The 24,882-nt window shown below is 39.8% G+C and overlaps 1 protein-coding gene across 1 annotated transcript; it reads right to left on the bottom strand.

Annotated features, from left to right (window-relative positions):
* Positions 1-18,009: 18,009 nt before the first annotated feature.
* Positions 18,010-22,079, bottom strand: LOC142541977 (uncharacterized). The gene is made up of 4 exons (XM_075648423.1): positions 20,799-22,079; positions 20,186-20,345; positions 19,165-19,491; positions 18,010-18,344 (listed from the first exon to the last, which is right to left on the bottom strand). Exons 1-4 carry the CDS (start codon positions 22,077-22,079, stop codon positions 18,010-18,012), a joined length of 2,103 nt encoding a protein of 700 aa, XP_075504538.1.
* Positions 22,080-24,882: the final 2,803 nt, after the last annotated feature.

The raw sequence follows: 24,882 nt of genomic DNA, 5'->3' as shown, positions 1-24,882 counted from the left end.
ACTCCGGACCCGAGAGCTCCGAGCTAGGGCGGTAAAACTTCGCGCCCGAGTGCGTACCTGGCTCTCGAGCGATTAAATGTAGCGCTCGAGCGCCACAGTCACTGTCCAGGCGGAGAATTCCAGAACACTCGGCTCCCGAACGGTAACATCTTACCGCCCGAGTGCGCCCTGTCCAAAAGACCTCGCGCCCGAGTGGTAGAATCTCGCGCCCAAGCGCTCTGCCTTGCGAAAAAACCTAATTTAGAGTCCTAGTTAATTAGGTAATTAGATTTTGAGAATCTTTTTGATTTGTACACAATATATGGACGAATTTTATTCATTGTAAACAATAGTTCTTGAGATTTAATCATATTTTATGAGTTTTTCTCTCAAATTCAAAGCTTGGCTTTGTATACACTTTTGTGTGTTTCTCAAATCAAACTTATCAAAGTTTAACATTTTGTGGCGTTTGTCGATTGTTTTTCGCTCGGATTGTCAAAGACGAGTTCTTTGAAGGTTCGCTTGAGATCGATTGTTTATCTCGTTAATATTTGTTGCTAAATTCTTTCTAATTTAGAGGTGAATATTACAACCTTACTTGTTCAAAAAGATCGGGAAAACACAACCGTTTCTTTGTTTCATCGAATCAAGGGCGTGACTCTGTTTTTGAGTACGTTTGCTTTTCGTGGTAGAACAATCGCATTAACTAAACTTGGTATTCTCAATTGTCAAGGTCAATTGGCTAACAAAATATGTTTGGAAAGAATCTAAACTGACATATTTGAATAGTTCAAATAATGTACACAAGTTTCTTTCTAGATGTTCAGATTCCTTTTGGGAAGGGCTCACACTAGAAGGCTTTGATCTTTAATAGCAATTTACAAAAATCCAGTTTATTTTGGACTTAACACTACCAAAACTGAAACTCAAGATCTACTCAACTGAATAAAGAAACATTATACAAATTGTTATCGAATACAATGAATTTCAAAGAATTCTACTAGCATTTAATGATCCTTTACGACCAGATACAACTTTGTAAAGTGTGCTTGAATGTATGTTAGGATCGGGAAAGAGTTTAGAGGGGGGGTGAATGAACTCTTTCAAATTTTCTCATGTAAAATGTTGGTTTCGACCGTTTTTAGGCGGTTGAAACAATTCTTCTCAAACGGTTGGAAATGTGAACCACTATTTAGTGCGGAAGATGATTCACAATTTCCAATATAGACTTAAACATGTTAACAAGCTAGTTCAACAATTGGAAACAAATCAAATGCTTGCGATAAGGAAAGTGACACAAGATTTTTTATGGATGTTCGGAGAATGAATACTCCTACGTCACCCCTTCTTCCTTATTAGAAACGTTTCCACTAAAATACTTTGGCTTTACAATCTTTTTGCAACAGCCCACTCCAATCAGGACTTATCACACTGCCTGTTGGAACTCTTAGTGATCACTTTACACTTTTGGGTTTTAAGAACACTTAGTTCACCAGATACCGAGACTAAATCCAATAACCAAAAGGTTAATGATATGAATAATCAGTTTGTTTTGAGTAGCACGAAATTGATCCTTTGAAGATCGAATGTAATGCTATTGTAAAGCGTGTTAAAAGTGCGATGAAGTATGTATGCTTTTGATGGCGCTCTGAGATCTTTGTGTATGCTAGCAACAAGATTTTTAGCTGTTGATCAAGATGTGGTCTTAGCTAGCACACTCCTCCGTTAATATACACGATCTTCTTAACGGTCGGAAAGGATACCTGATCCACTGAACAGATGTGTTACTATCGTCTTTATGAGCATTAAATGATCTTTCATAAAACCATTTAATGTTCCTTATGCTCACCATAGTTCTGAAGTGCTTTTCCTGAGGAGTTCCCTTTATGGTAACTGTCTTCTTCTATCAAAACTTGAAGTCTATACTTGATCTACCTTTTCTGGGATAGAGACATAAATGCAGATCATTCTTCGTCCTGATGTATGTATACGTTGGCTTCAAGGCGGTGTAATACTTTGAATGTATTTAAGCTAGTCAGAGAATGTCTTTGAGCAATAAATGGTTCTCTTTAATTATCCGGTTCTGATGATCATTAATATCCAAGCTGAATCTGCTAACGGTCTGAAATAAGCGATTGAGACTTCTTTGAGTTTAAGCCGGTTAGGAAGATATTCTAGTTGATGAGCCGAGCGGTTGAACTGATGCAGATCTCATATACAAACCGCAGCTGTTTTCGTGCTGTCTTGTTTTGTCATACACCAAAATTCTTGGGAATAATATTTTCTTAACAATTTCCCCCTTTTGGGTGATGACAAAACCTAGTTGTAAGGCTATGCAACATACTAATTTTGAAGGAGATATATAAGAGCAAAAATATTGTATTTCATTAAGTGAATGAAGTTACAATATACAAAATAACCAACTGTTGTAAGAAAATAGGCAACTTGTGTTTCCATGGACCTTTTATTTTTTTTCACTGCTTTTGGCGTTGTCTTCTTTTTCTTTTACCTCATGCAATTCTTTGATAACAGATATTTCTGCTTCTTGAATTGCCTTTTGACGCTCTCTTTCTCCCTTTTTGATATCACCATGAACAAGGATGTAGAACTCGTAAATTAGACTACGTATAAGCCATGCATAATTCTAGTATTTTAATTAAAATGATTTTATTGCATGAGTATTTAAATGCTTTTCTTTAAAGTTAATTATTTTATGCAGTAGTTTAATTATTATCTTTTCAGTTAATTCAGTGAGGCCGGACTGGAGTTGGAGTTTTGAGATAAAATTTAAGATTTAAGAAATCATTCCCAGAGTTTATTTTAGCTAGCTAGTAAGTTGATTTAAGTTAAACAGGAGGTTTAAGGAATTATTTTAGTAACTTGAGGTGAGTAGGAAATAAGTTCATTTAGGTTCCTTAATTAAGGTGTTAATTCCTTAAATTATTTATAGGATATGTAAGGCTCTTAAGGTTTAAAAATTTACTAACCAAATAATATTTCCCTTCCATTTATTGAATAATTTCGGCCACCCCCTTAGTGAGACAACAATTCTATGCCAACTCACCCTTTGACCATTTCCTTGTCACTCCTTAGCATGGTAATCTTTTCACCCTTAATTAATTAATATTAGAAATTATCCTAGTCTAGATTAGCATGAGAATTCGGCCACAGCTCATTCTAGATCCCTCCAACAATCATTTGATATCAACCAATTCAAAATTCAAAAGAGAGGAGACTTGGTCATACAATTGGAATTCCTTTATTATTGGATCTCCCTCACTCTCCTAACCAACATTTCCCCACTCGCCATTCTCGAATTCCAGAGTAATATTAGGGTTAAAAACCGTGAGTTCTAGGGAAGAAATAAGAGAGAAAAATCGAGCTTAGCAAGAGAGAAACAAGGAAGGAAGAACGCTCCGTCTCCTCCGCGCCGCGTCGTGCGTTTCGTTCGTTTTCTTTTCAAAACGAAACCAGGCATGTTTATATTTTTTTAACTCTTCAATCAAGCCATAGTAGTATTTTGAAACATCATAATCATGATTTATTTAAGCTCAAAAACCGAAATCTTTTCATACCATTTTCGAAAATGAAGTGCAGAATTTTGTTCTTCTTACATGCTTCACGGTTTGCTTGTTTTTGTGAGTACAGGTGGATGGTTTGATTCCAGGCTTCCAAGGCTACATCTAGACATGTTCTAGGATGGATTAGGACCACGTTGGTCCATTAGTTCAGCCCCCATTCTTGCTGGAAATCGAAATGACAGCAACTCCCCAAACATGTCCCAATTGCATTCGATTTTCTTGTTTGATGTCAAAAGGAAATGGATCTGATCTTGGCTGACCTAAGGGCTATAGCCATGATTAGAACCTCTCTTTGTGATGTCTAAGACGTGATCAAGTCGCCCTTTTGAGGCTTGGTCCATGGTGAAATCGGTTTTCAAATCAAACAACAAGAACAGCCCCTTCGACCCTTTAAATTCTGCATGTGTCCTCTCGGTTTTGGATGTTGGTGTGGATCTTGGTTGGCTCTTTAGCCCTTAGCCATGGTTCATACCATACCCCATGATTTCTAGATCAAGTCATGGCCAACCATATGGCCACTGGTATGATGAATGACAGCAACAAAACGAAATTTCAGAAACATCACCGTACAGATTTTTGTGTTCTCGGTTGAAGCTTGGTGTTGTCCTAGGTGTTGGATTGGATTGTGGTTGGACCTAGGGCCCTTAGCCATGGTTCAAGCCACCCCTTAGGATGTTGGGAAGAGACTCTGGTCGGGTGGTTCAAGCCCCAATGACCAATCGTCTCGCAAACGAAGCAATGCAAGCGCAAGTGCAGTTGCTGGAATTTTCTGGCAGCAACTTGGTGCTTCAGTTCGGAGGCTCGTTTGAGTTCTTGGTTGGCTTTTAGCCTATGGCCTTGGACTGGACAGTGCCTCATCAAGTTAGGAAGGTTGTGTTTTTGGCCGTTTGTGATTCGGATAATTTTTGAGGTCGTACGAGAAATTACGGTGCGAATGTGACAAATTGACTCTCGAAAGAGCGTTTCATGTTTTGGCCTCCATTCACCAAAATTTCGGCCCTTGTCATTTTAGGAGCATTATTTCATCATTTTAAGTGTATTTTAATCATGACTAAATGATGGTTCGGTGTTGGTTTGGGTTGGCTCGGAGTCATGATTAAATACGAAGTCGTTGGGTATAATTGTCTCGTTTTTGGATTCAATTACAAAGTTTGGTCAAGAAAATCATTTGCATATTTTTCATATTAAATTTAGGTCGCAGCGAGCCTGGGAACGATCCAATCCATGTGGTAAAATAATACAGGATATTTCATTACGCCATTTAATTATATTACGTGCATAAAAAGATAAAATATTCATTTTTGAGATTTATGCGATATTGCTTGTGGCCATTTCACTATCATGGGAGCATTGTATTATCCGTTCGCCAGTTACCGGTCAGTTCAGTTATGTACCACCCAGTATACTGTGGCATTAGTCTGATCAGACGTTCATTACTTCACCCAGTCGCCAGTTACCGGTCATGGGAGCATTGTATTATCCGATCGCCAGTTACCGGTCAGTTCAGTTCAGTGCAGGGGCCACTTGCGTAGACCATAATCTCAACAAAAAATTATTACATGCTATTTCAGTACAGGGCTCCAAGGAGCAAACATTTTCACTATGATTTTCAGTTCAGTTATGCACGTATTATAATTGCTCATGACAAGTTATTTTCACATTATGCCTCATGACATGATATTTTTATCCCATGCAAATTTTACTATATTATTTACTCGTTATTTACGATATATGCATGCTGAGTCTTTAGGCTCACTAGACTTGAATATTGTAGGTACTGATGATGTCGGGGCCGAGGGCGGGGACCAGTGAGCTAGCTTGGGTCGGCAGTAGTGGCACCCGAGGACCTCATTTACAGCACTTGCCATTTTTTTATGCTCAAACATTTTATCAGTTGTTGGATACTTTAACTTGTTATTTTGGCGAGTAAAAATTTCTTCCGCTGCTATTTTGAACATTTAAACTTGATTTATCAGTTGATTTTGTGAATGAGGCAATTTTGATTATTTTGAAAAGAAAATTTTTAATTTTTTCGCAAATTTTCAAACACGAATTTTCGGGCCATTATAGCTGGTATCAGAGCAATGGTTCTGTAAAAGGTTGTACTACTACTGACCACGAGAAGCTCATGAAGTCACGTCTTCGGTCTGTAAGTTTTACATTTACTGCATTTTATTTAAAGCATGAATTATTTAACAGCTTGTTTTCATGAAATATTTTACGTCCAGATTTATTTTATTGTTAGGTATTTAAATTTAAATAAATTATGGAATTATGCATGTTGATTACGTATGGGTTATGTATGGAACAGTATGCCCCCTAGACGCATTCTCGAGCGCACTAGAAATGAGGAGCCTCGCCAAGAGGACAGGGAGGAGCAGAGGCAGGAGAGAGACTTACCACCTCCACCACCCCCTCCACCTGACATGAGTGCCCAGATGCTAGCTGGGATGACTCAGTTCTTCGCACAGTTTGCGGGGAACCATGCTGTGACGACCAGGCCGATAGGGCCCGAGGCTGTCTACGAGAGATTCATGAAGATGCGTCCTAAGGAGTTTTTAGGGACGACGGACCCCATGGTTGCCGAGGGCTGGATCAAGTCCCTCGAGGTTATCTTCGAGTTCATGGAGCTTGGAGATGCAGACAGAGTCCTGATGTGCCACCTACTTATTCGGAGGAGATGCCCGCTTATGGTGGGAAGGAGCATCGGTAGCCCTGAACTTGGCTACACTGAGCTGGACACGATTCACAGGAGGTATTCTACTCCAAATATTTTACTGAGGAAGTGCGCACCAGGTTGACCACTGAGTTCATGAGCTTGAGACAGGGAGATCTGACTGTTACGGAGTTCATCCGTAAATTTGAGAGGGGTTGTCATTTGTGCCCTGATCGCGAACGATGCCAAAGCCAAGTTGATTCATTTCTTGATGTGTCTACGGCCGATCTTGCGCCGTGATGTTAGGGTGTCTGGCCTACTACTTATGAGGTCGCTGTCTCCAAAGCTCTAGCCGCAGAGCAGGATCAGCGTGATATCCAGAGAGACCGCCAAGGGCAAGCGCCCAGTCCAGGTACCACACCGTCCTCCTCCTCAGCAGCACCAGCAGCAGAACAAGAGGCCTTTTCACGGGCCGCCTAGAAATAGAGGTCAGTAGCAGCAGCAGCAGCAGCAGCGGGGACGCCCAGCCCCGAGGACTTTTGAGCACCCAGTTTGCCCTAAATGCTCACGTCTCCATCCTGGAGCATGTATGTTTGGCTCAGGGAAGTGTTACAAGTGTGGCAGTCCAGACCATATGTTGTTGCAGTGCCCTCAGAGGAATCTGCCTACCCAAGACAGAGTATTTGCTCTCCATGCTACGGAGACGAACCCAGATACGATGCTCATGACAGGTACATTTAAGCTTTCAGTTTACATTTTGGATTTAATGTTTTGGGAATCGGGATTGAGATCTTGAACTTAGAATTGCGATAGGATTGCATGCTCTACTCAGTATTATTTTCGGGAATTAGGTTAGAAGAACTTTGACCTTTGCATGTCTATAAGTTAGTTCTTGTGATTATTGGGTTCAACTTAGAGTTTCGATCTTTCGAGGAGAATTTTTATATCTGGTTCCGCTACGAAGGCCTTGATAGATTCAGGGGCCACTCATTCATTTATTTTGGAGGTCTTTGCTAACTTCCTCAAGGTCAAGACCATCGGGCTAGATGTAGCCTATTCAGTAGTATTGCCTTCTGGTGAGGAGATGGCAGCTACCAATGTGATCCGAGACATAGATCTTGAGCTCCATGGCAACCTCGTTTATGCGGATCTGATCGTGTTGCCGATCCCAGAGTTTGACATCATTCTAGGGATGGACTGGCTATTGCGAAACAGAGTTTTGATTGACTTCCAGCGGAGATCTGTTCTAGTCCGACTGCCTGGAATGACGCAATTCTTATTCGAGCCGGACAGGTACATTTCTTTACCGCGCATTATTCCTTATGTCCAGGCTAGGAAGCTCATGCATAGAGGGTGTCGGGCGTTTTTAGCGACCTTTATATCTGTCCCCGAGGTACCCAGTCAGTCAGCTTCAGATGTCCCAGTTGTCAGGGATTTTCTAGACGTTTTTCCGGAAGACGTCTCTGGTATGCCACCCGAGAGAGAGGTGGAGTTTTCTATCGAGCTTATGCCAGGTACGACTCCGATATCCAAAGCGCCAGTACCGACTAGCACCGACAGAGATGGCAGAGCTTAAGAAGCAGATTCAGGAACTTCTTGATAAGGAGTTCATTCGCCCGAGTTTTTCACCATGGGGCGCACCAGTCTTATTTGTGAAGAAGAAGGATGGCTCTATGAGACTTTGTATTGACTACCGGGAGTTGAACAGGGTTACAGTGAAGAACAAATACCCACTTCCGAGGATCGAGGATTTGTTTGACCAGTTGCAGGGAGCTTCGATATTCTCCAAGATAGATCTGCGCTCCGGTTATCACCAGTTGAGGGTGAGAGATGCTGATGTTTTGAAGACTGCTTTCAGGACTCGTTATGGCCACTATGAGTTCCTTGTGATGCCGTTCGGTCTGACGAATGCGCCAGCGATCTTCATGGATCTCATGAATTGCGTATTTCAGCCGTATCTTGACGAGTTTGTGATAGTATTCATAGACGACATTCTCGTCTACTCCAAGAATCAGGAGGATCACAGTAGACATCTGACCACAGTGCTGCAGACCTTGCAGAAGCACAAGTTATTCGCAAAGTTCAGTAAGTGCGAATTCTGATTAGAGAAGGTGGCGTTCTTAGGCCACATTGTTTCTAGCAGTGGTATTGAGGTAGACCCAGGGAAAGTTGTAGCAGTCAGAGATTGGGTTGTGCCGCAAATTGCATCAGAGATCCGCAGTTTTCTTGGGCTAGCAGGATATTATCGGAAGTTCATTAATCGGATTCTCCTCTATTGCCGTTCCACTCACATCATTGACCAAGAAAAATGCTAAATTTGTGTGGAGCGAGGAGTGTCAGAAGAGCTTCGATACTTTGAAGCAAGCTCTTATCTCAGCGCCAGTTTTGGCCATGCCGTCGGGGCCCGGTGAGTTTGTTTTGTACACCGATGCTTCGAATCTCGGTTTGGGACGCAGTATTGATGCAGCATGAGAAGGTGATAGCATATGCTTCTAGACAGTTGAAAATCCATGAGAAGAACTACCCTACCCATGATCTAGAGTTGGCCGGCCGTGGTTTTTGCCTTGAAGATTTGGAGGCATTATTTGTATGGAGAGAAGTGGCAGATCTTTACCGACCACAAGATCCTCAAGTATTTCTTTACGCAGAAAGAGCTGAACATGCGTCAGAGGCGTTGGTTGGACCTTGTGAAGGATTATGACTGTGACATTAGCTACCACCCGGGTAAAGCTAATGTAATTGCGGATGCATTGAGCAGAAAATTAGCAGTGATGGCCCATTTGACGATTCAGATACCTCTTCAGATTGAGATGCAGAGTTTTGATCTAGAGTCATATCCTCGAGGTAGAGTTCCTCGTCTATCTACCTTGACTATTCAATTCCTCTCTCCTTGACCGTATTCGCAGTGGTCAGTCAGCAGATAAGCAGTTAACAAAGTGGAAGTAGAGAGATGAGGCCAAGGACAATGTCTTGTATTCAGTCAGCGACGGTATTGTGAGATACCGAGACAAGATATGAGTTCCTAGCAGCGATTCTATTCGAGCAGATATTCTATCAGAGGCCCACATGTCGCCGTACTCTATTCATCCTGGGAGTACGAAGATGTACAAAGACCTGTAGTTATTGTATTGGTGGCCAGGGATGAAGAAAGACATCAGACGATTTGTATCCGAGTGTCTGACTTGCCAGTTAGTGAAGGCGGAGCATCAGAGACCCGCAGGTTTGCTCAAGCCTCTTCCTATTACCGAGTGGAAGTGGGAGAATGTTACTATGGACTTCGTGACCGGATTGCCAAAGTCAGTCAGAGGATCAAATGCTATCTGGGTGATTGTAGATCGTCTTACCAAATCAGCGCACTTCTTGCCTATTAAGACGACTTTCACCATGATTCAGTATGCAGAGTTGTATATTCGGGAGATAGTCCGACTTCATAGTATTCCAGTTTCTATCGTATCTGACAGAGATCCCAGATTTACTTCCTCATTTTGGAAGAGTTTGCATTCGACCATGGGTACTGTAGTTGCTGTTTAGCACAGCTTTCCATCCGCAGACAGATGGGCAGTCAGAGCGAGTTATTCAGATTTTGGAGGATCTTCTCCGTGCTTGTGTGATTGATTTCTCTGGGAAGTTGGGAGTCGAACTTGCCACTGGTAGAGTTCACCTATAACAACAGCTTTCAGTCGTCTATTGGTATGGCTCCGTATGAAGCACTGTATGGTCGCAAGTGTAGGTCTCCTGTTCATTGGGATGAAGTAGGGGAGAGAGCAGAGTTGGGTCTGGAGATCATTCAGCAGGCTGCCGATGTAGTAGTCAAGATCCGTGATAGGATGAGGACTGCTCAGAGTCGACAGAATAGTTATGCAGATCAGAGGAGGAGAGACCTAGAGTTTGCCATTGGCGACCATGTCTTTGTGAAGGTAGCACCTATGAAGGGTGTCATGCGATTTGGAAAGAAAGGGAAGCTCAGTCCGAGATTCATTGGACAATTTGAGATTCCTCGACAGAGTTGGGACTCTAGCTTACTGTGTGGCTCTTCCTCCGAATCTGGCCGGAGTACACAATGTGTTCCACGTCTCTATGCTGAGAAAGTATATGGCGAATCCTTCGCATGTCTTGAACTTTGAGCCGTTACAGCTTACTCCGAACCTATCTTATGAGGAGAGACCAGTGCAGATCTTAGACAGACAGGAGAAGAAGCTTTGGAACAAGCTGGTTAAGCGAGTGAAGGTCAAATGGCTCAACCATTCAGAGGAGGAAGCTACGTGGGAATCTGAGCCAGAGATGAGGAGTCATTATCCCGAGTTATTCAGTAAGTTTTAATTTCGAGGACGAAATTTCTTTTAAGGGGGGAAGAGTTGTAGAACTCGTAAATTAGACTACGTATAAGCCATGCATAATTCTAGTATTTTAATTTAAAATGATTTTATTGCATGAGTATTTAAATGCTTTTCTTTAAAGTTAATTATTTTATGCAGTAGTTTAATTTTTATCTTTTCAGTTAATTCAGTGAGGCCGGACTGGAGTTGGAGTTTTGAGATAAAATTTAAGATTTAAGAAATCATTCCCAGAGTTTATTTTAGCTAGCTCGTAAGTTGATTTAAGTTAAAAATGAGGTTTAAGGAATTATTTTAGTAACTTGAGGTGAGTAGGAAATAAGTTCATTTAGGTTCCTTAATTAAGGTGTTAATTCCTTAAATTATTTATAGGATATGTAAGGCTCTTAAGGTTTAAAAATTTACTAACCAAATAATATTTCCCTTCCATTTATTGAATAATTTCGGCCACCCCCTCAGTGAGACAACAATTCTATGCCAACTCACCCTTTGACCATTTCTTTGTCACTCCTTAGCATGGTAATCTTTTCACCCTTAATTAATTAATATTAGAACATTATCCTAGTCTAGATTAGCATGAGAATTCGGCCACAGCTCATTCTAGATCCCTCCAACAATCATTTGATATCAACCAATTCAAAATTCAAAAGAGAGGAGACTTGGTCATACAATTGGAATTCCTTTATTATTGGATCTCCCTCACTCTCCTAACCAACATTTCCCCACTCGCCATTCTCGAATTCCAGAGTAATATTAGGGTGAAAAACCGTGACTTCTAGGGAAGAAATAAGAGAGAAAAATCGAGCTTAGCAAGAGAGAAACAAGGAAGGAAGAACGCTCCGTCTCCTCCGCGCCGCGTCGTGCGTTTCGTTCGTTTTCTTTTCAAAACGAAACCAGGCATGTTTATATTTTTTTAACTCTTCAATCAAGCCATAGTAGTATTTTGAAACATCATAATCATGATTTATTTAAGCTTAAAAACCGAAATCTTTTCATACCATTTTCGAAAATGAAGTGCAGAATTTTGTTCTTCTTACATGCTTCACGGTTTGCTTGTTTTTGTGAGTACAGGTGGATGGTTTGATTCCAGGATCCCAAGGCTACATCTAGACATGTTCTAGGATGGATTAGGACCACGTTGGTCAATTAGTTCAGCCCCCATTCTTGCTGGAAATCGAAATGACAGCAACTCCCCAAACATGTCCCAATTGCATTCGATTTTCCTGTTTGATGTCAAAAGGAAATGGATCTGATCTTGGCTGCCCTAAGGGCTATAGCCATGATTAGAACCTCTCTTTGTGATGTCTAAGACGTGATCAAGTTGCCCTTTGGAGGCTTTTTCCATGGTGAAATCGGTTTTCAAATCAAACAACAAGAACAGCCCCTTCGACCCTTTTAAATTCTGCATGTGTCCTCTCGGTTTTGGGTGTTGGTGTGGATCTTGGTTGGCTCTTTAGCCCTTAGCCACGGTTCATACCATACCCCATGATGTCTAGATCAAGCCATGGCTAACCATATGGCCACTGGTATGATGCATGACAGCAACAAAACAAAATTTCAGAAACATCACCGTACAGATTTTTGTGTTCTCGGTTGAAGCTTGGTGCTTGTCCTAGGTGTTGGATTGGATTGTGGTTGGCCTAGGGCCCTTAGCCATGGTTCAAGCCACCCCTTAGGATGTTGGGAAGAGACTATGGTCGGTGGTTCAAGCCCCAATGACCAATCGTCTCGCAAACGAAGCAATGCAAGCGCAAGTGCAGTTGCTGGAATTTTCTGGCAGCAATTTGGTGCTTCGGTTCGGAGGCTTGTTTGAGTTCTTGTTTGGATTTTAGCCTATTTCCTTGGACTGGACAGTGCCTCATCAAGTTAGGAAGGTCATGTTTTTGGCCGTTTGTGATTCGGATCATTTTTGAGGTCGTACGAGAAATTACGGTGCGATGTGCCAAATTGACTCTCGAAAGAGCGTTTCATGTTTTGGCCTCCATTCACCAAAATTTCGGCCCTTGTCATTTTAGGAGCATTATTTCATCATTTTAAGTGTATTTTAATCATGGACTAAATGATGGTTCGGTGTTGGTTCGGGTTGGCTCGGAGTCATGATTAAATACGAAGTCGTTGGGCGTAATTGTCTCGTTTTTGGATTCAATTACAAAGTTTGGTCAAGAAAATCATTTGCATATTTTTCATGTTAAATTTAGGTCGCAGCGAGACAGGGAACGATCCAATCCATGTGTTAAAATAATACAGGATATTTCATTACGCCATTTAATTATATTACGTGCATAAAAAGATAAAATATTCATTTTTGAGATTTATGCGATATTGCTTGTGGTCATTTCACTATCATGGGAGCATTGTATTATCCGATCGCCAGTTACCGGTCAGTTATGTACCACCCAGTATACTATGGCATTAGTCTGATCAGACATTCATTACTTCACCCGGTCGCCAGTTACCGGTCATGGGAGCATTGTATTATCCGGTCGCCAGTTATCGGTCAGTTCAGTTCAGTGCAGGGGCCACTTGCGTAGACCATAATCTCAACAGAAAATTATTGCATGCTATTTCAGTACAGGGCTCCAAGGAGCAAACATTTTCACTATGATTTTCAGTTCATTTATGCACGTATTATAATTGCTCATGACAAGTTATTTTCACATTATGCCTCATGACATGATATTTTTATCCCATGCAAATTTTACTATATTATTTACTCGTTATTTACGATATATGCATGCTGAGTCTTTAGGCTCACTAGACTTGATTGTTGTAGGTACTGATGATGTCGGGGCCGAGGGCAAGGACCAGTGAGCTAGCTTGGGTCGGCAGTAGTGGCACCCGAGGACCTCATTTACAGCACTTGCCATTTTTTTATGCTCAAACATTTTATCAGTTGTTGGATACTTTAACTTGTTATTTTGGCGAGTAATAATTTCTTCCGCTGCTATTTTGAACATTTAAACGTGATTTATCAGTTGATTTTGTGAATGAGGCAATTTTGATTATTTTAAAAAGAAAATTTTTAATTTTTTCTCAAATTTTCAAACACGAATTTTCGGGTCATTATAAAGGAACTCCATGATTTCTGCAAGCTGACCACCTTGGGCATCGAGGCGTTGTTCGAGATTCGTCTGAAGACGAGTCATTTGCTCCGATAGGCCAAGGCAGATATTAAGATGAGCAGAGTTATGTTTTGCTTGTGTGAGAGAAACACTTGTTTCCATGGCGGAAAGATCGTTGCAGAAAGCAGTCTTGACTGAGCGAAAGTCTTCCTTGAGATCAAATTGTTTGCGATTGAGAGCCAGAATGGATTGATCCATGGTGATTAGTCTGGTCAGAATCTGCTGTTGGCAACTCTCTTCTAGAGCTTCTTGTTCTTTAGGTACGTCGTCTTCAGATAATAACATGTTCTCGAAAGAGACTAGCTGAGAGGAGGATAGCTTACCAGCATATTCTGATGGTTCAGGCTCATGGAGTTCATCCGTAATGATCTGAATAATTTGATCGATGTCTTCAGTGGAAGCAGATGGTTTAGATCCGGTGACATCGGGTTCATCTGGTTTTGCTGGCGGAGAACTTTATGGAGGAGAGTGTTCATACATCGAAGGATTGATCAGCTCGGTTTCATGCAAGTCCTTTGGAGAAACCGATTTTTCTTGAAAGGTGATAGCTTCATCAAAATCAGATAAGAACTTTACTGCCTCATCAACCGAAATAGTTTGAGCGGCTGAACGATGAAGTGGAGGCAGTTGTGCGACGCATCAATGGCAGAAATTGTGGTAGACCCAGATGGGATATCGGAAGTAATCTGATGACATTGTTGTTCAGTACTTGGAAAGTCTTCCGAAAGAGGAATAGTGTTCTCCTCATCAGCCGGTTGAGCTGTTACAGTAAGTACTGAGGAAGAAAGTTTAGTGCTTGTAGCGGGTGAAGTAGATGAGGAATCCTTATTTTTGGGGATGGCTTGAAGCTGTTCAGAACTCAGATCGTCATGTATCTCTATCAGAGAATCGAACTTTCCCTGTTCTGTAGCCTCTGGAAGATTGAGATCCTGTCGCATTTGAGCGACCCTCATAGCAAGCGACGATGCGGCCATCTCAAGTTGAGAGATGACAGCTGAATCATCTGTGGCTGTAGGACAAAAAGGATCAAAGTTTTTCCTTTTCAATTGTATGATGACTCGGAGAGTGCTTTCTTTCATTTGAAGTGCCAGAAAGTCTCATCGTCGTAGAGCGGTTTGGATATCAGATGTCTCTGTCCATTCCAAAATGGACCGTTCAAGCTTAACGTCTGCTTTTATTTTTCCGGTTTGAAGTAAGGATTCAAAAGTTACAGCAGTTCGATATTGCAACCCATTTATCAAACATCTTCATTTTCTTCTAGATGGCCTCATTGACACGCTCGCTTGTGAGTACTATAGCCGTATGAACTAAATTGCTTTGTGACGGATTTTCAATCATTACATGTTTGCCCTTATCTAAGGAGAGAATAATAGGAACTCCTGAGTAAGAGGATTCAATCACTGGTTCAGTAATATGAATCCCTTTTAACTTTGTAGATGAGATTGCAGGGATTGGGGCAGGAACGTGTGATGCAGAAAGATGTTTGACCAGTCTGATCTTTGCTGGTTTTGGGTGTGCAGTTCTCTTCTTCTTAAAAACTTGAGAGACTGAAACATCATCCGTGGATTCATCATCGGAAGTGGATTTTAGAACCAGCTTCCTTTTGGTGTCTTTGACGGTTGAAGAGATTTTGGATGTTTTCTTTTATTTCATGAACTCTTCCCTGGTTTCGGTTTTAATGGAGACTACCTCCTAAGCTGCCGGTTGATTCTTTTTGATGAATTTTTCAATTGATACCCAGTTGAAAAGATTAGTTTTGCCAACTTCTACCATATCAACCGGTTGAACCCCGGCATCAATCAGCATATGACAGATTTGAACCGCAAAACCTTGCGATTGATTTTCTTTGTTGATCATGGCCACCAATATCTTGAAGAGAACGTCAGACCAATTTATCTGCAACTTGGATGAGATAGTGGCCATAACAAGAAATTTTTCCAAGGTGATTTTATCATAGGCACCAGCTTTGGCAAATAGTCCTTTTGCCACGATATCTGCCAACAATCTGAATTCAATCTTTAAGACTTGCTTTTGACATGTTGGATGAGAGATTGTAGAATCTGTGTTCGGGAAGGCACTACGCCAAATGTCAATATTTCCAACCGGTAGTGTGGAGAAATCAATAATACCTTCCGTGGGTAAGTTGAACAAATCAGCAAACATCTTCTGTGTGAACATGAGGTTTTTGTTTTGAACAGCACAAACAATTTCTCCGTTTTTCATATACGCGGAATCAAAGAATTCCTTTAGTAGTGAGTCGGAGTAAATGTAGTGGCAACCCCGAAAAGAGCGAAGCCCAGAATGCTCTATTGTGCGAAACATGGCTTTCATGAATTTGTTGGGCATGGCAAAAATGGACGCAAAGTTAATAGCGCCTGTATTTTGAGCAATGGAGACAGCCATTTCCTTGATTTTCCGAGAAGGTTTGAAATTTGCACCTGCAAATTAAGTCGAAAACGCGATCGAGTGTAGTAGCAAGGTAAGATCAACAAGGTTGCACATGTAGAGTATGTATGTGCGGTTCAGATAATCACCAGTCAATCCACGTGGAGGACTGTTAGTGGAGAATTTTTGTAAAATTTGGGCGGCGGTAAAATCATTAATTTCAAATTTCAAAAGTAAAAACCGTCACGTCAGTCAGAGGCAGTCGAAAAGTTTCGGTAATTTTACGAAATGACGTGGACGTATTGTGACCAAGAAAAATGAACCGTATAAGTAATGTAGTTAGGAGAAAATGGTTGAGAAGTCTATTTAATTAATGACTTAACCATTTTTCTCCCTAAGCATGTGGATTAAAGTTAATCCTGGAAGATGAACCGACGATGGCTTTGACAGAAAGCCTCTTCAAACCCTAGTATCTGTCGATACGAGAGAGAGAGACCCTTCATATGGTACTCATCTATAAAAATAGGTAGAGAGGTTAGTTTTTACAAATATCAAAGATACACAAAACACACAAAAAAAAATATCAGAATGGCGAAGACAGGCAGTTCAAGTGAGCCAGATCTTGTGAAGGCGTTCATGGAATCGGTGGTGTCTTCCCGCAAGATTGCTCTTGAAGACAGCGTCTTTGAGAAGATGCTGGAAATCTGGACAGCGATCCAGGAGCTTCAGTCTTCCCTCGAGGGAGGACAAGTTGTTACCTCCAAGGAGGTGACAACTCTGAAGAAATATCAGCGACGTCTTTACGTCACTGATAATGCAAACGTCTTTTCTGATGATTGCATCTACCTCCTCATGCTCCTAAAGGAGCAGAAGACTCTGAGAAGGATTGCCTCCTCAGATGAGTTTTTATGTACCTCCACCGGTGGTCTGACCGCTTGATTGGATAGCTGGTCGAGGGCAGGTTGATAATGAAATTATGATTGTACGAGCCCGATTGTTTTAATAAAAAATTTCTATTTTGTATTACCGACTGTCTCTTTATATTTCTGTTTATGTCCTGCATTACAAACTGAACATACGCAAGAAATAATTATATCAATATAAATCAATTAATCCAAGAATAATACGGAAATGTGAAAACTTAGCCTCTGGTAATGGTTTTGTGAAAATATCGGCCGTTTGTTGATCCGTATGAACATATTCAAGCCGTATTTCTTTCTTTACTGACGTGTTCTCGGATGAAATGGTGTCTGATGTCATGTCCGAGAGTGCATAACAGGGTTGTATTTGATGGCTATTGCGCTGGTATTGTCGCAAAAAATAGGTGACTTAGTAGCTTGGATGCCATAATCTTTCAATTGTTGTTGTATCATAGCATCAGTGCACAGCAACTTCCAGCCGCAAGGTATTCTGCTTCCGCGACTGATGTAGCAATTGACGTCTATTTCTTACTAAGCCATGATATTAGTCTTTCACCCAAGAACTGACATGAACCGCTCGTACTTTTTCTGTCGACTTTGCAACCAGCATAATCTGCGTTTGAGTACCCTACAAGATTGAGACTTGAATCTTTGGGATACCAAAGACCCACATTAGCAGTACCTTTAAGATATTTAAGGATATGTTTAGAAGCAATAAAATGAGATTGCATAGATTTAGCTTGAAACCGTGCGCATAAACAAACCGCAAACATAATATCTTGTCGACTTGCAGTCAAATATAGCAAAGAACCAATTAACCCTCTGTACATTTTTGTGTCCACATAGATTTCCCCTTCGTCTTTATCCAGTTTAATTGATGAACTCATTGGGGTGGAAGCTTGAGAGCAATTTTTCATGCCGAATTTCTTTAGCATATCTCGAGTATATTTGGCTTGATTGATAAATATACCATTTTCGGACTGCTTGACTTACAGTCCTAAGAAGTAATTTAATTTGCCCATCATGCTCATCTCAAATTACTCCTGCATCATTCTCAGTGAATCTCTCACATAACTTAGGGTTAGTTGATCCGAAAATGATATCATCCACATATATTTGCACAAACAGTGAATGATTGTTTTTAGAAAATCTAAACAGCGTTATATCAACCGTTTCGATTGTGAAACCATGTTCAAGCAGGAATTTGGTTAAAGTGTCATACCATGCTCTCGGGGCCTGTTTTAGTCCATATAGAGCTTTGTCAAGTTTGTAAACATACGCAGGGAAAGTGTGATTAACAAAGCCAGGTGGTTGTTCTGCATGAAGCTTCTCATTTAACAATCCATTCAAGAAAGCAGATTTAACATCTATTTGATATATTTTGAAATCTTAAATAATGCAAATGCTAAAAATATTCTAATGGCTTCTAATCTGGCTACTGGGGCAAATGATTCATCAAAGTCTATACCTTCCTCTTGTCTATAGCCTTGAGCTACTAGTCTAGCCTTGTTTCTTATAATTAAACCATTTTCATCCATTTTATTTCTAAACACCCATCTTGTTCCAATCACATGAGTATTATTAGGCCAAGGGACTAGATGGCAAACCTTACTTCTTTCAAACTGATTAAGTTCCTCTTGCATGGCCTTATCCAATTTGTGTCAAGAAGTGAGTGCATCATCGATTTTCTTAGGTTCTATCTGAGATACAAACGCAGCATGCATAAATTCATTTATCATTTGATTTCTAGTTCTAAGAGGAGCAGTCGGGTTACCGATGACCAGTTCGAGTGGATGATTTTTTCTCCACTGGAGACATGGTCCATATGGATTTAGCTCAGTTGGTTGAATGATTTCTTCTTCTTGTTCCAGTGCTCCTTATTCTATTTGTATGTTTTGCATTTGTTGATTTTCTTCTGGTTCGTTCACCTGTGGAGTTTGTTCTTGAATGGTTGGATTTTTTTTGCAATATTTCCACCTGTTTTTCTCAGATCTACCACATTATCACTACTTGTTTCAAGGTTAGTAGAACCAATATTATTTATTAAATCATGTATACTGCTATTACTATTGTCATGACATATAGACGATTCATCAAATACAATATGTATGGATTCTTCAACAGTGAGAGTTCTTTGGTTATAAACTCTGTATGCTTTGCTCACTCCTGAATATCCTAAAAAGATACCATTGTCAGCTTTTACATCAAATGCAGTGAGATGTGTTTTGCCATTTATATGAATGAAACACTTACAACCAAAAATGCGAAAGTATCCAACTTCTGGTTGCTTGCCGGTCCAAATTTCATATGGAGTCTTTTCATGATTTTTGTTGATCATGGACCGATTTTGAGTGTAACAGGCTGTGTTAATAGCTTCTGCCCAAAACCTTTGTGAAATGCTAGATTCGGCTAGCATAGTTCTAGATGCTTCCTTCAATGTGCGGATTCTTCTTTCATCAACTCCGTTCTGTTGAGGTGATATAGCCGCTGATAGTTCATGCTTTATGCCATGATCTTCAAGATAGGATGACAGGAATTGGTTTAGAAATTCAGTTCCTCTGTCACTCCTGATTCTGTCAATGGCTTCGTTTTTTTATTCTGAAGTCTTTTGAGCAGCTTGATTAGTTGATCGGCTGTTTGATCTTTGGAGTTTAGAAATGTTACCCATGTAAATCTGGAGAAATCATCAATTACTACGAGAGTGTATTTCTTTCCCCCTAAGCTCGTTACGGGTATCGGTCCAAATAAATCCATATGAAGAAGTTCCAGACATTTTGCTGATGAGTTTCTTCCCCTGGTTTTGAATGTTGAGCGAGCATGTTTTCCTAATTGACAGGCATTGCAAATTCTATCTTTGGCACAGTCAATGTTAGGCAAACCAGATACAAGTTTAAGTCTGCTAATAGTAGCAATGGATTTAAAGTTGAGATGGTTGAGTCTTTTATGCCAAAGCCAATTTTTATTTCATTTGCAATAGAGCAGGTAGGTGCATTAAAATAATCATCATTCCATTTGACTCTATATGTATTTTGCTCTCTGTGACCAGTTAACATGATATTACCAGCTGTGGCTTTAACAGTGCATAAGAGTTTTTGAAACTCAACGGTGTAACATTTGTCACATAGTTAGCTTATGCTTATCAAGTTATAACATAAATTTACTACAAGAAGCACATCTTTAATGATAACTTTGCCGTGGATAATCTTACCTTTACCCACAACTTTACCTTTAGAATTATCACCAAATGTGATGGTTGGGCCTCTGTAGTTGACTATTTCTGATAGAAGAACTTTGTTTCCAGTCATGTGTCTAGAGCAACCACTATCCAAGAACCAGATGGATTCTTCAAGCTTCTTTTTCTTTGTTACCTGTCATTATTGAAATAAGAGATTGGTACCCTTTTCTATTTGGGTCCTGAGTTTATTAGTCCTTTAGGAATCCACACTTGAATTATCCTGAAGGAATTTTCATGATGTGTCATAAAGTAAGTGCTGTTGTGAGCATAATCAAGTGGTGTAGGTTGTTTCGATCGTCTGTCATTGTCACTCAATCGGTACCTCTTTTGAACAGGTCGGCTATTGTGGTAATGGTTGGGTCTAGTTTTTGAATGATTTCTGGTTGACCCTGACTTTCTGCTAGCCCAACCTGAACCGTTGTGAACGGTTGTATTTGGCCTGCGTCTGAGCCATGATCGGTTGGTTTTAGCATCCTTAATTTCGGACGTATCCTAAACCACATCGCCTTCTGTTGTTTTCAAGATTTACATTCTGAGTACCTTGATCTTCAGTCTTATCATGTTCATATACCGTACTAGATCTGACAAATTTAATTGGTTTTAAACTGTCTTTCTCTAGTAAGGTGCTGCATTCATTAATGCCATAACCTAGTCCGGTTCTATCTCCGACCGGTTTCTGCATTTCATGCATTCTATTAAGAGAAACAGAGGACTTGTTCCAAGTGTTGATTGTATTTATCAATCGTTTATTTTCTTTTAACGTAGCATCGAACAATCTTCGCCGGTCATCGTTCTCAGCCGTTAACAGACTTAACTTTACTCTCAAACTATCAACCTCTTTTTGCTGTGAACAGCTAAAGAGAGTTAACTTGTTTTCCAAGTTTTGTTTTTCTGTTTTGACTTCATTGAACTGCTGTGATAGCCTCTTAAACTCATTTACCATATCGTGAAGTGCGGTGACAAGATCTTCTCGTGTGAATTCATCAGAGTTAAAGTCAAATACATTTTCATCGGTAGATTCTTGGTCTTCTATGGCCATGAGACATTCTACTTTCTCATCTTCGCTTTCACTTGAATATTCCTCAAAGATGGACTTTTCAGAATCTGATTCAGCCCATTTGCCTTTATCTTCTTCTGCAACTAAAACTCGCTGACTCTTCTTTTTGCTGAATCTTTTGTTCTCTTTAACTCGTCTTCTGTCACTTGATTTCTTTTCATCTTTTCTTGGCCTGTTGCATTCTGCAATAAAGTGTCCTTTCTTTCCATAGTTAAAACAAGCTTGACCATCATCATTATGGTCCTTGTTGAAGTGAGGTTTATTCATCTGTGATTGATTCTTACGCATGAATTTACTGAATATTTTAACAAATAAAGACATGGCTTCATTGCTTAATTGCTCGGCCGATTTCTTACTTGTGGACTCTTCGATCGGAAGAGTTACTGTAGTAGCTGCCAATGTCTTCGTTTGTTGAGAGGTGGATGTTTCTTCTTCAGTTCTTATCCCAAGCTCGAACTCAAACGTTTTAAGGTCGGCGAAGAGGTCATGAAGTTCCAGATTGTTTAGATCTTTGGATTCTCGCATTGCTATAGTCTTTACGTCCCATTCTCTTGGAAGAGCTCGCATAACCTTCAAGGGAATTTCAAGATTAGAATAATCTTTTCCTAATGAAATGAGTTCGATGATAATACCGTTGAACCGTTCATCAAATTCTACCAGAGTTTCTCCTAGCTTTATTTTAACATTATCAAACTTCTGGATGGCGACAGTTAACTTGTTTTCTTTTGTCTGATCGTTGCCTTCACATAATTGAGTGAGTTTTTCCCATATTTCCTTAGCAGTAGTGCAAGTTTTGATTTTGGCAAACATATTTTTGTCCAGAGTCTTGTAGAGGATGTCTTTTGCAACGTTATCCAGATTTGCCTTTTTTTGTCTTCAGCTGTCCATTTGGATCTGTGCTTTTCTATCATCTGAGGAGCGCCTTTGATTGTAGCGACAGTTGTATTAACTTTCAAGATTTTCATCGGCCCATCAGTGATAATATGCCACATATCATCATCTTGTGCAGCTAGATGTGACTGCATACGAATTTTCCAAACATCATAATCTTCTTTAAAAAACATTGGAATTTTATTGAAAGAAGCCATAAGTGTTCAAAAAGATATTAGTGTTTGAGAAAACCCCGCTCTGATACAACTTGTTAAGATCGGGAAAGAGTTTAGAGGGGGGGTGAATGAACTCTTTCAAATTTTCTCGTGTAAAATGTTGGTTTCGACTGTTTTTAGGCAGTTGAAACAATTCTTCTCAAACGGTTAGAAATGTGAATCGCTGTTTAGTGCGGAAGACGGTTCACAATTTCCAATAGAGACTTAAACACGTTAACAAGCTAGTTCAACAATTGGAAACAAATCAAATGCTTGCGATAAGGAAAGTGACACAAGATTTTTTATGGATGTTCAGAGAATGAATACTCCTACGTCACCCCTTCTTCCTTCTTAGGAAGGTTTCCACTAAAAAACTTTGGCTTTACAATCTTTTGCAACAGCCCACTCCAATCAGGACTTATCACACTGCCTGTTGGAACTCTTAGAGATCACTTTACACTTCTGGGTTTTAAGAACACTTAGTTCACCAGATACCGAGACTAAATCCAATAACCAAAAGGTTAATGATATGAATAATCAGTTTGTTTTGAGTAGCATGAAATTGATCCTTAGAAGATCGAATGTAATGCTGTTGTAAAGTGTGCTAAAAGAGCGATGAAGTATGTATACTTTTGATAGCGCTTTGAGATCTTTGTGTATGCTAGCAACAAGATTTTTAGCTGTTGATCAAGAGGTGGTCTTAGCTAGCACACTCCTCCGTTAATATACACGATCTTCTCAACGGTAGGAAAGGATGCAGCAACGTTAACCTGATCCACTGAACAAATGTGTTGCTATCGTCTTTCTGAGCATTAAATGATCTTTCATAAAAGCATTTAATGTTCCTTCTGCTCAGCGTAGTTCTAAAGTGCTTTTCCTGAGGAGTTCCCTTTATGGTAACTGTCTTCTTCTATCAAAACTTGAAGTCTATACTTGGTCTACCTTTTCTAGGATAGAGACATAAATGCATATCATTCTTGGTCCTGATGTATGTATATGTTGACTTCAAGGCGGTGTAATATTTTGAATGTATTTAAGCTGGTCAGAGAATGTCTTTGAGCAATAAATGGTTCTCTTTAATGATCCGGTTCTGATGATCATTAATATCCAAGCTGAATCTGCTAACGATCTGAAATAAGCGGTTGAGACTTCTTTTAGTTTAAGCCGGTTAGAAAGATATTCTAGCTGATGAGCCGAGCGATTGAACTGATGCAGATCTCATATACAAACCGTAGTTGTTTTCGTGCTGTCTTGTTTTTGTCATGCACCAAAATTCTTGGGAATTATATTTTCTTAACAGTGTATGATCAGTCTTGATTGTAAGCTGGAATAAGATGTTTGTCGGTGTAATAATGTTCTGTAGGTTGGTAACATCTACTCAATTGCATGTCTATTTATAGACTTCAAACTGCAACAGTCACAAACTTTAAAAAGATCCGTTCCAAATAAGGATAGTCGTTGCTGCGTCTTTTGTTCCGATCATCATTTTCTGATATTCATACAAAATTTAGTGCAGTAAGATTTGGCCGAATTAGCAAAGTACGGAAAAACTTATCCAATAATTAGTTTAGCCATCTGGTATAGATTAATGTCATTGAGAATGAATGATGATATATAGAATGATAATATGATAAAAAGTGCTTTGATATAATTTAGTTTAGGTCTGAGTCAGTTTTGCTTGACTAGTACAGTTTAGGTAAATTAGTTTAGCTTGTGGAGATAGTCAGTTTCGTTAGGTTTGGATTACTCTGTTTATCCTTGTTCAATTTAGGTCAGATCAGTTTTGCTTTAAATAATTTGTTAACATTAAAACATAATTGTTCCATTAGTTTCCCATTCATAGAGTAATATATAGTTGGACTTTGTTTCTTGCGAGACCAATTTGAGCTTGTGTAACCAGCTTGACCTTGTTCGCAATTAAGCCATATCCGGTTATACTTAGAACTTCACTGTTCAACATAACCTAAACCTCTATACTTGCTTTTATTCTCAAAATTTACATTCCGGAAAGGTTGTATTTCTGGATGATCATGTTCATATGTCATGCTAGACCGGAAAAAGTTTATAATCTTAGACTTGTCTTTGTCTAGAAATGATTGAAGAATTGCCTAAGAAGAACTACATTCATTGTTGCCAAACTCTAGACCAGTTCTGTCTCCGATCGGTTTTTGCATCTCATGAATATTCTCAATGGAAACAGAAGACTTGTTCCACGAATTGACTAGTAAAGTCAATCGTTTATTCTCATTTATAGTTGCTTGGAACACTCTTTGCATGTCATCATTATTAGCTGCTAGCAGATTGAGTTTTTTATTCAGACCATCTAGTTCCTTTCGCTGCAAGCAGCTAAAGTTTCTTGATTTATCTATCAGGCTTTATTTTTCTGTTTTGACTTCCTCGAATGATTACAAAAGTCTTTTATACTCATTTATCATGTTATTCAATGTCATGACAAGATCTGCTCTTGTAAATTCATCATAATCGAAATAAAATACCAGATCATCATTAGCAGTTTCCAGCTCAACATA

The sequence above is a fragment of the Primulina tabacum genome, chromosome 4 (assembly GCF_025594145.1).
Source record: "Primulina tabacum isolate GXHZ01 chromosome 4, ASM2559414v2, whole genome shotgun sequence".
Classification (NCBI taxonomy): domain Eukaryota; kingdom Viridiplantae; phylum Streptophyta; class Magnoliopsida; order Lamiales; family Gesneriaceae; genus Primulina; species Primulina tabacum.
Note: the sequence above shows the minus strand (reverse complement) of the source record. Positions and strands in the feature narration are given on the sequence as shown.

What these genes read in the sequence shown, in the direction of transcription:
- LOC142541977 (XM_075648423.1), bottom strand. Translation starts at nt 22,079, where the DNA reads ATGTTTGCCAAAATCAAAACTTGCACTACTGCTAAGGAAATATGGGAA. An exon ending in AGGTAAAGTTGTGGGTAAAG is followed by an intron (nt 19,492 to 20,185) that starts GTAAGATTATCC and finishes CCTATCTTGAAG; the next exon opens with ATCATGGCATAAAGCATGAA. An exon ending in TGATGTAAAAGCTGACAATG is followed by an intron (nt 18,345 to 19,164) that starts GTATCTTTTTAG and finishes TATATCAAATAG; the next exon opens with ATGTTAAATCTGCTTTCTTG.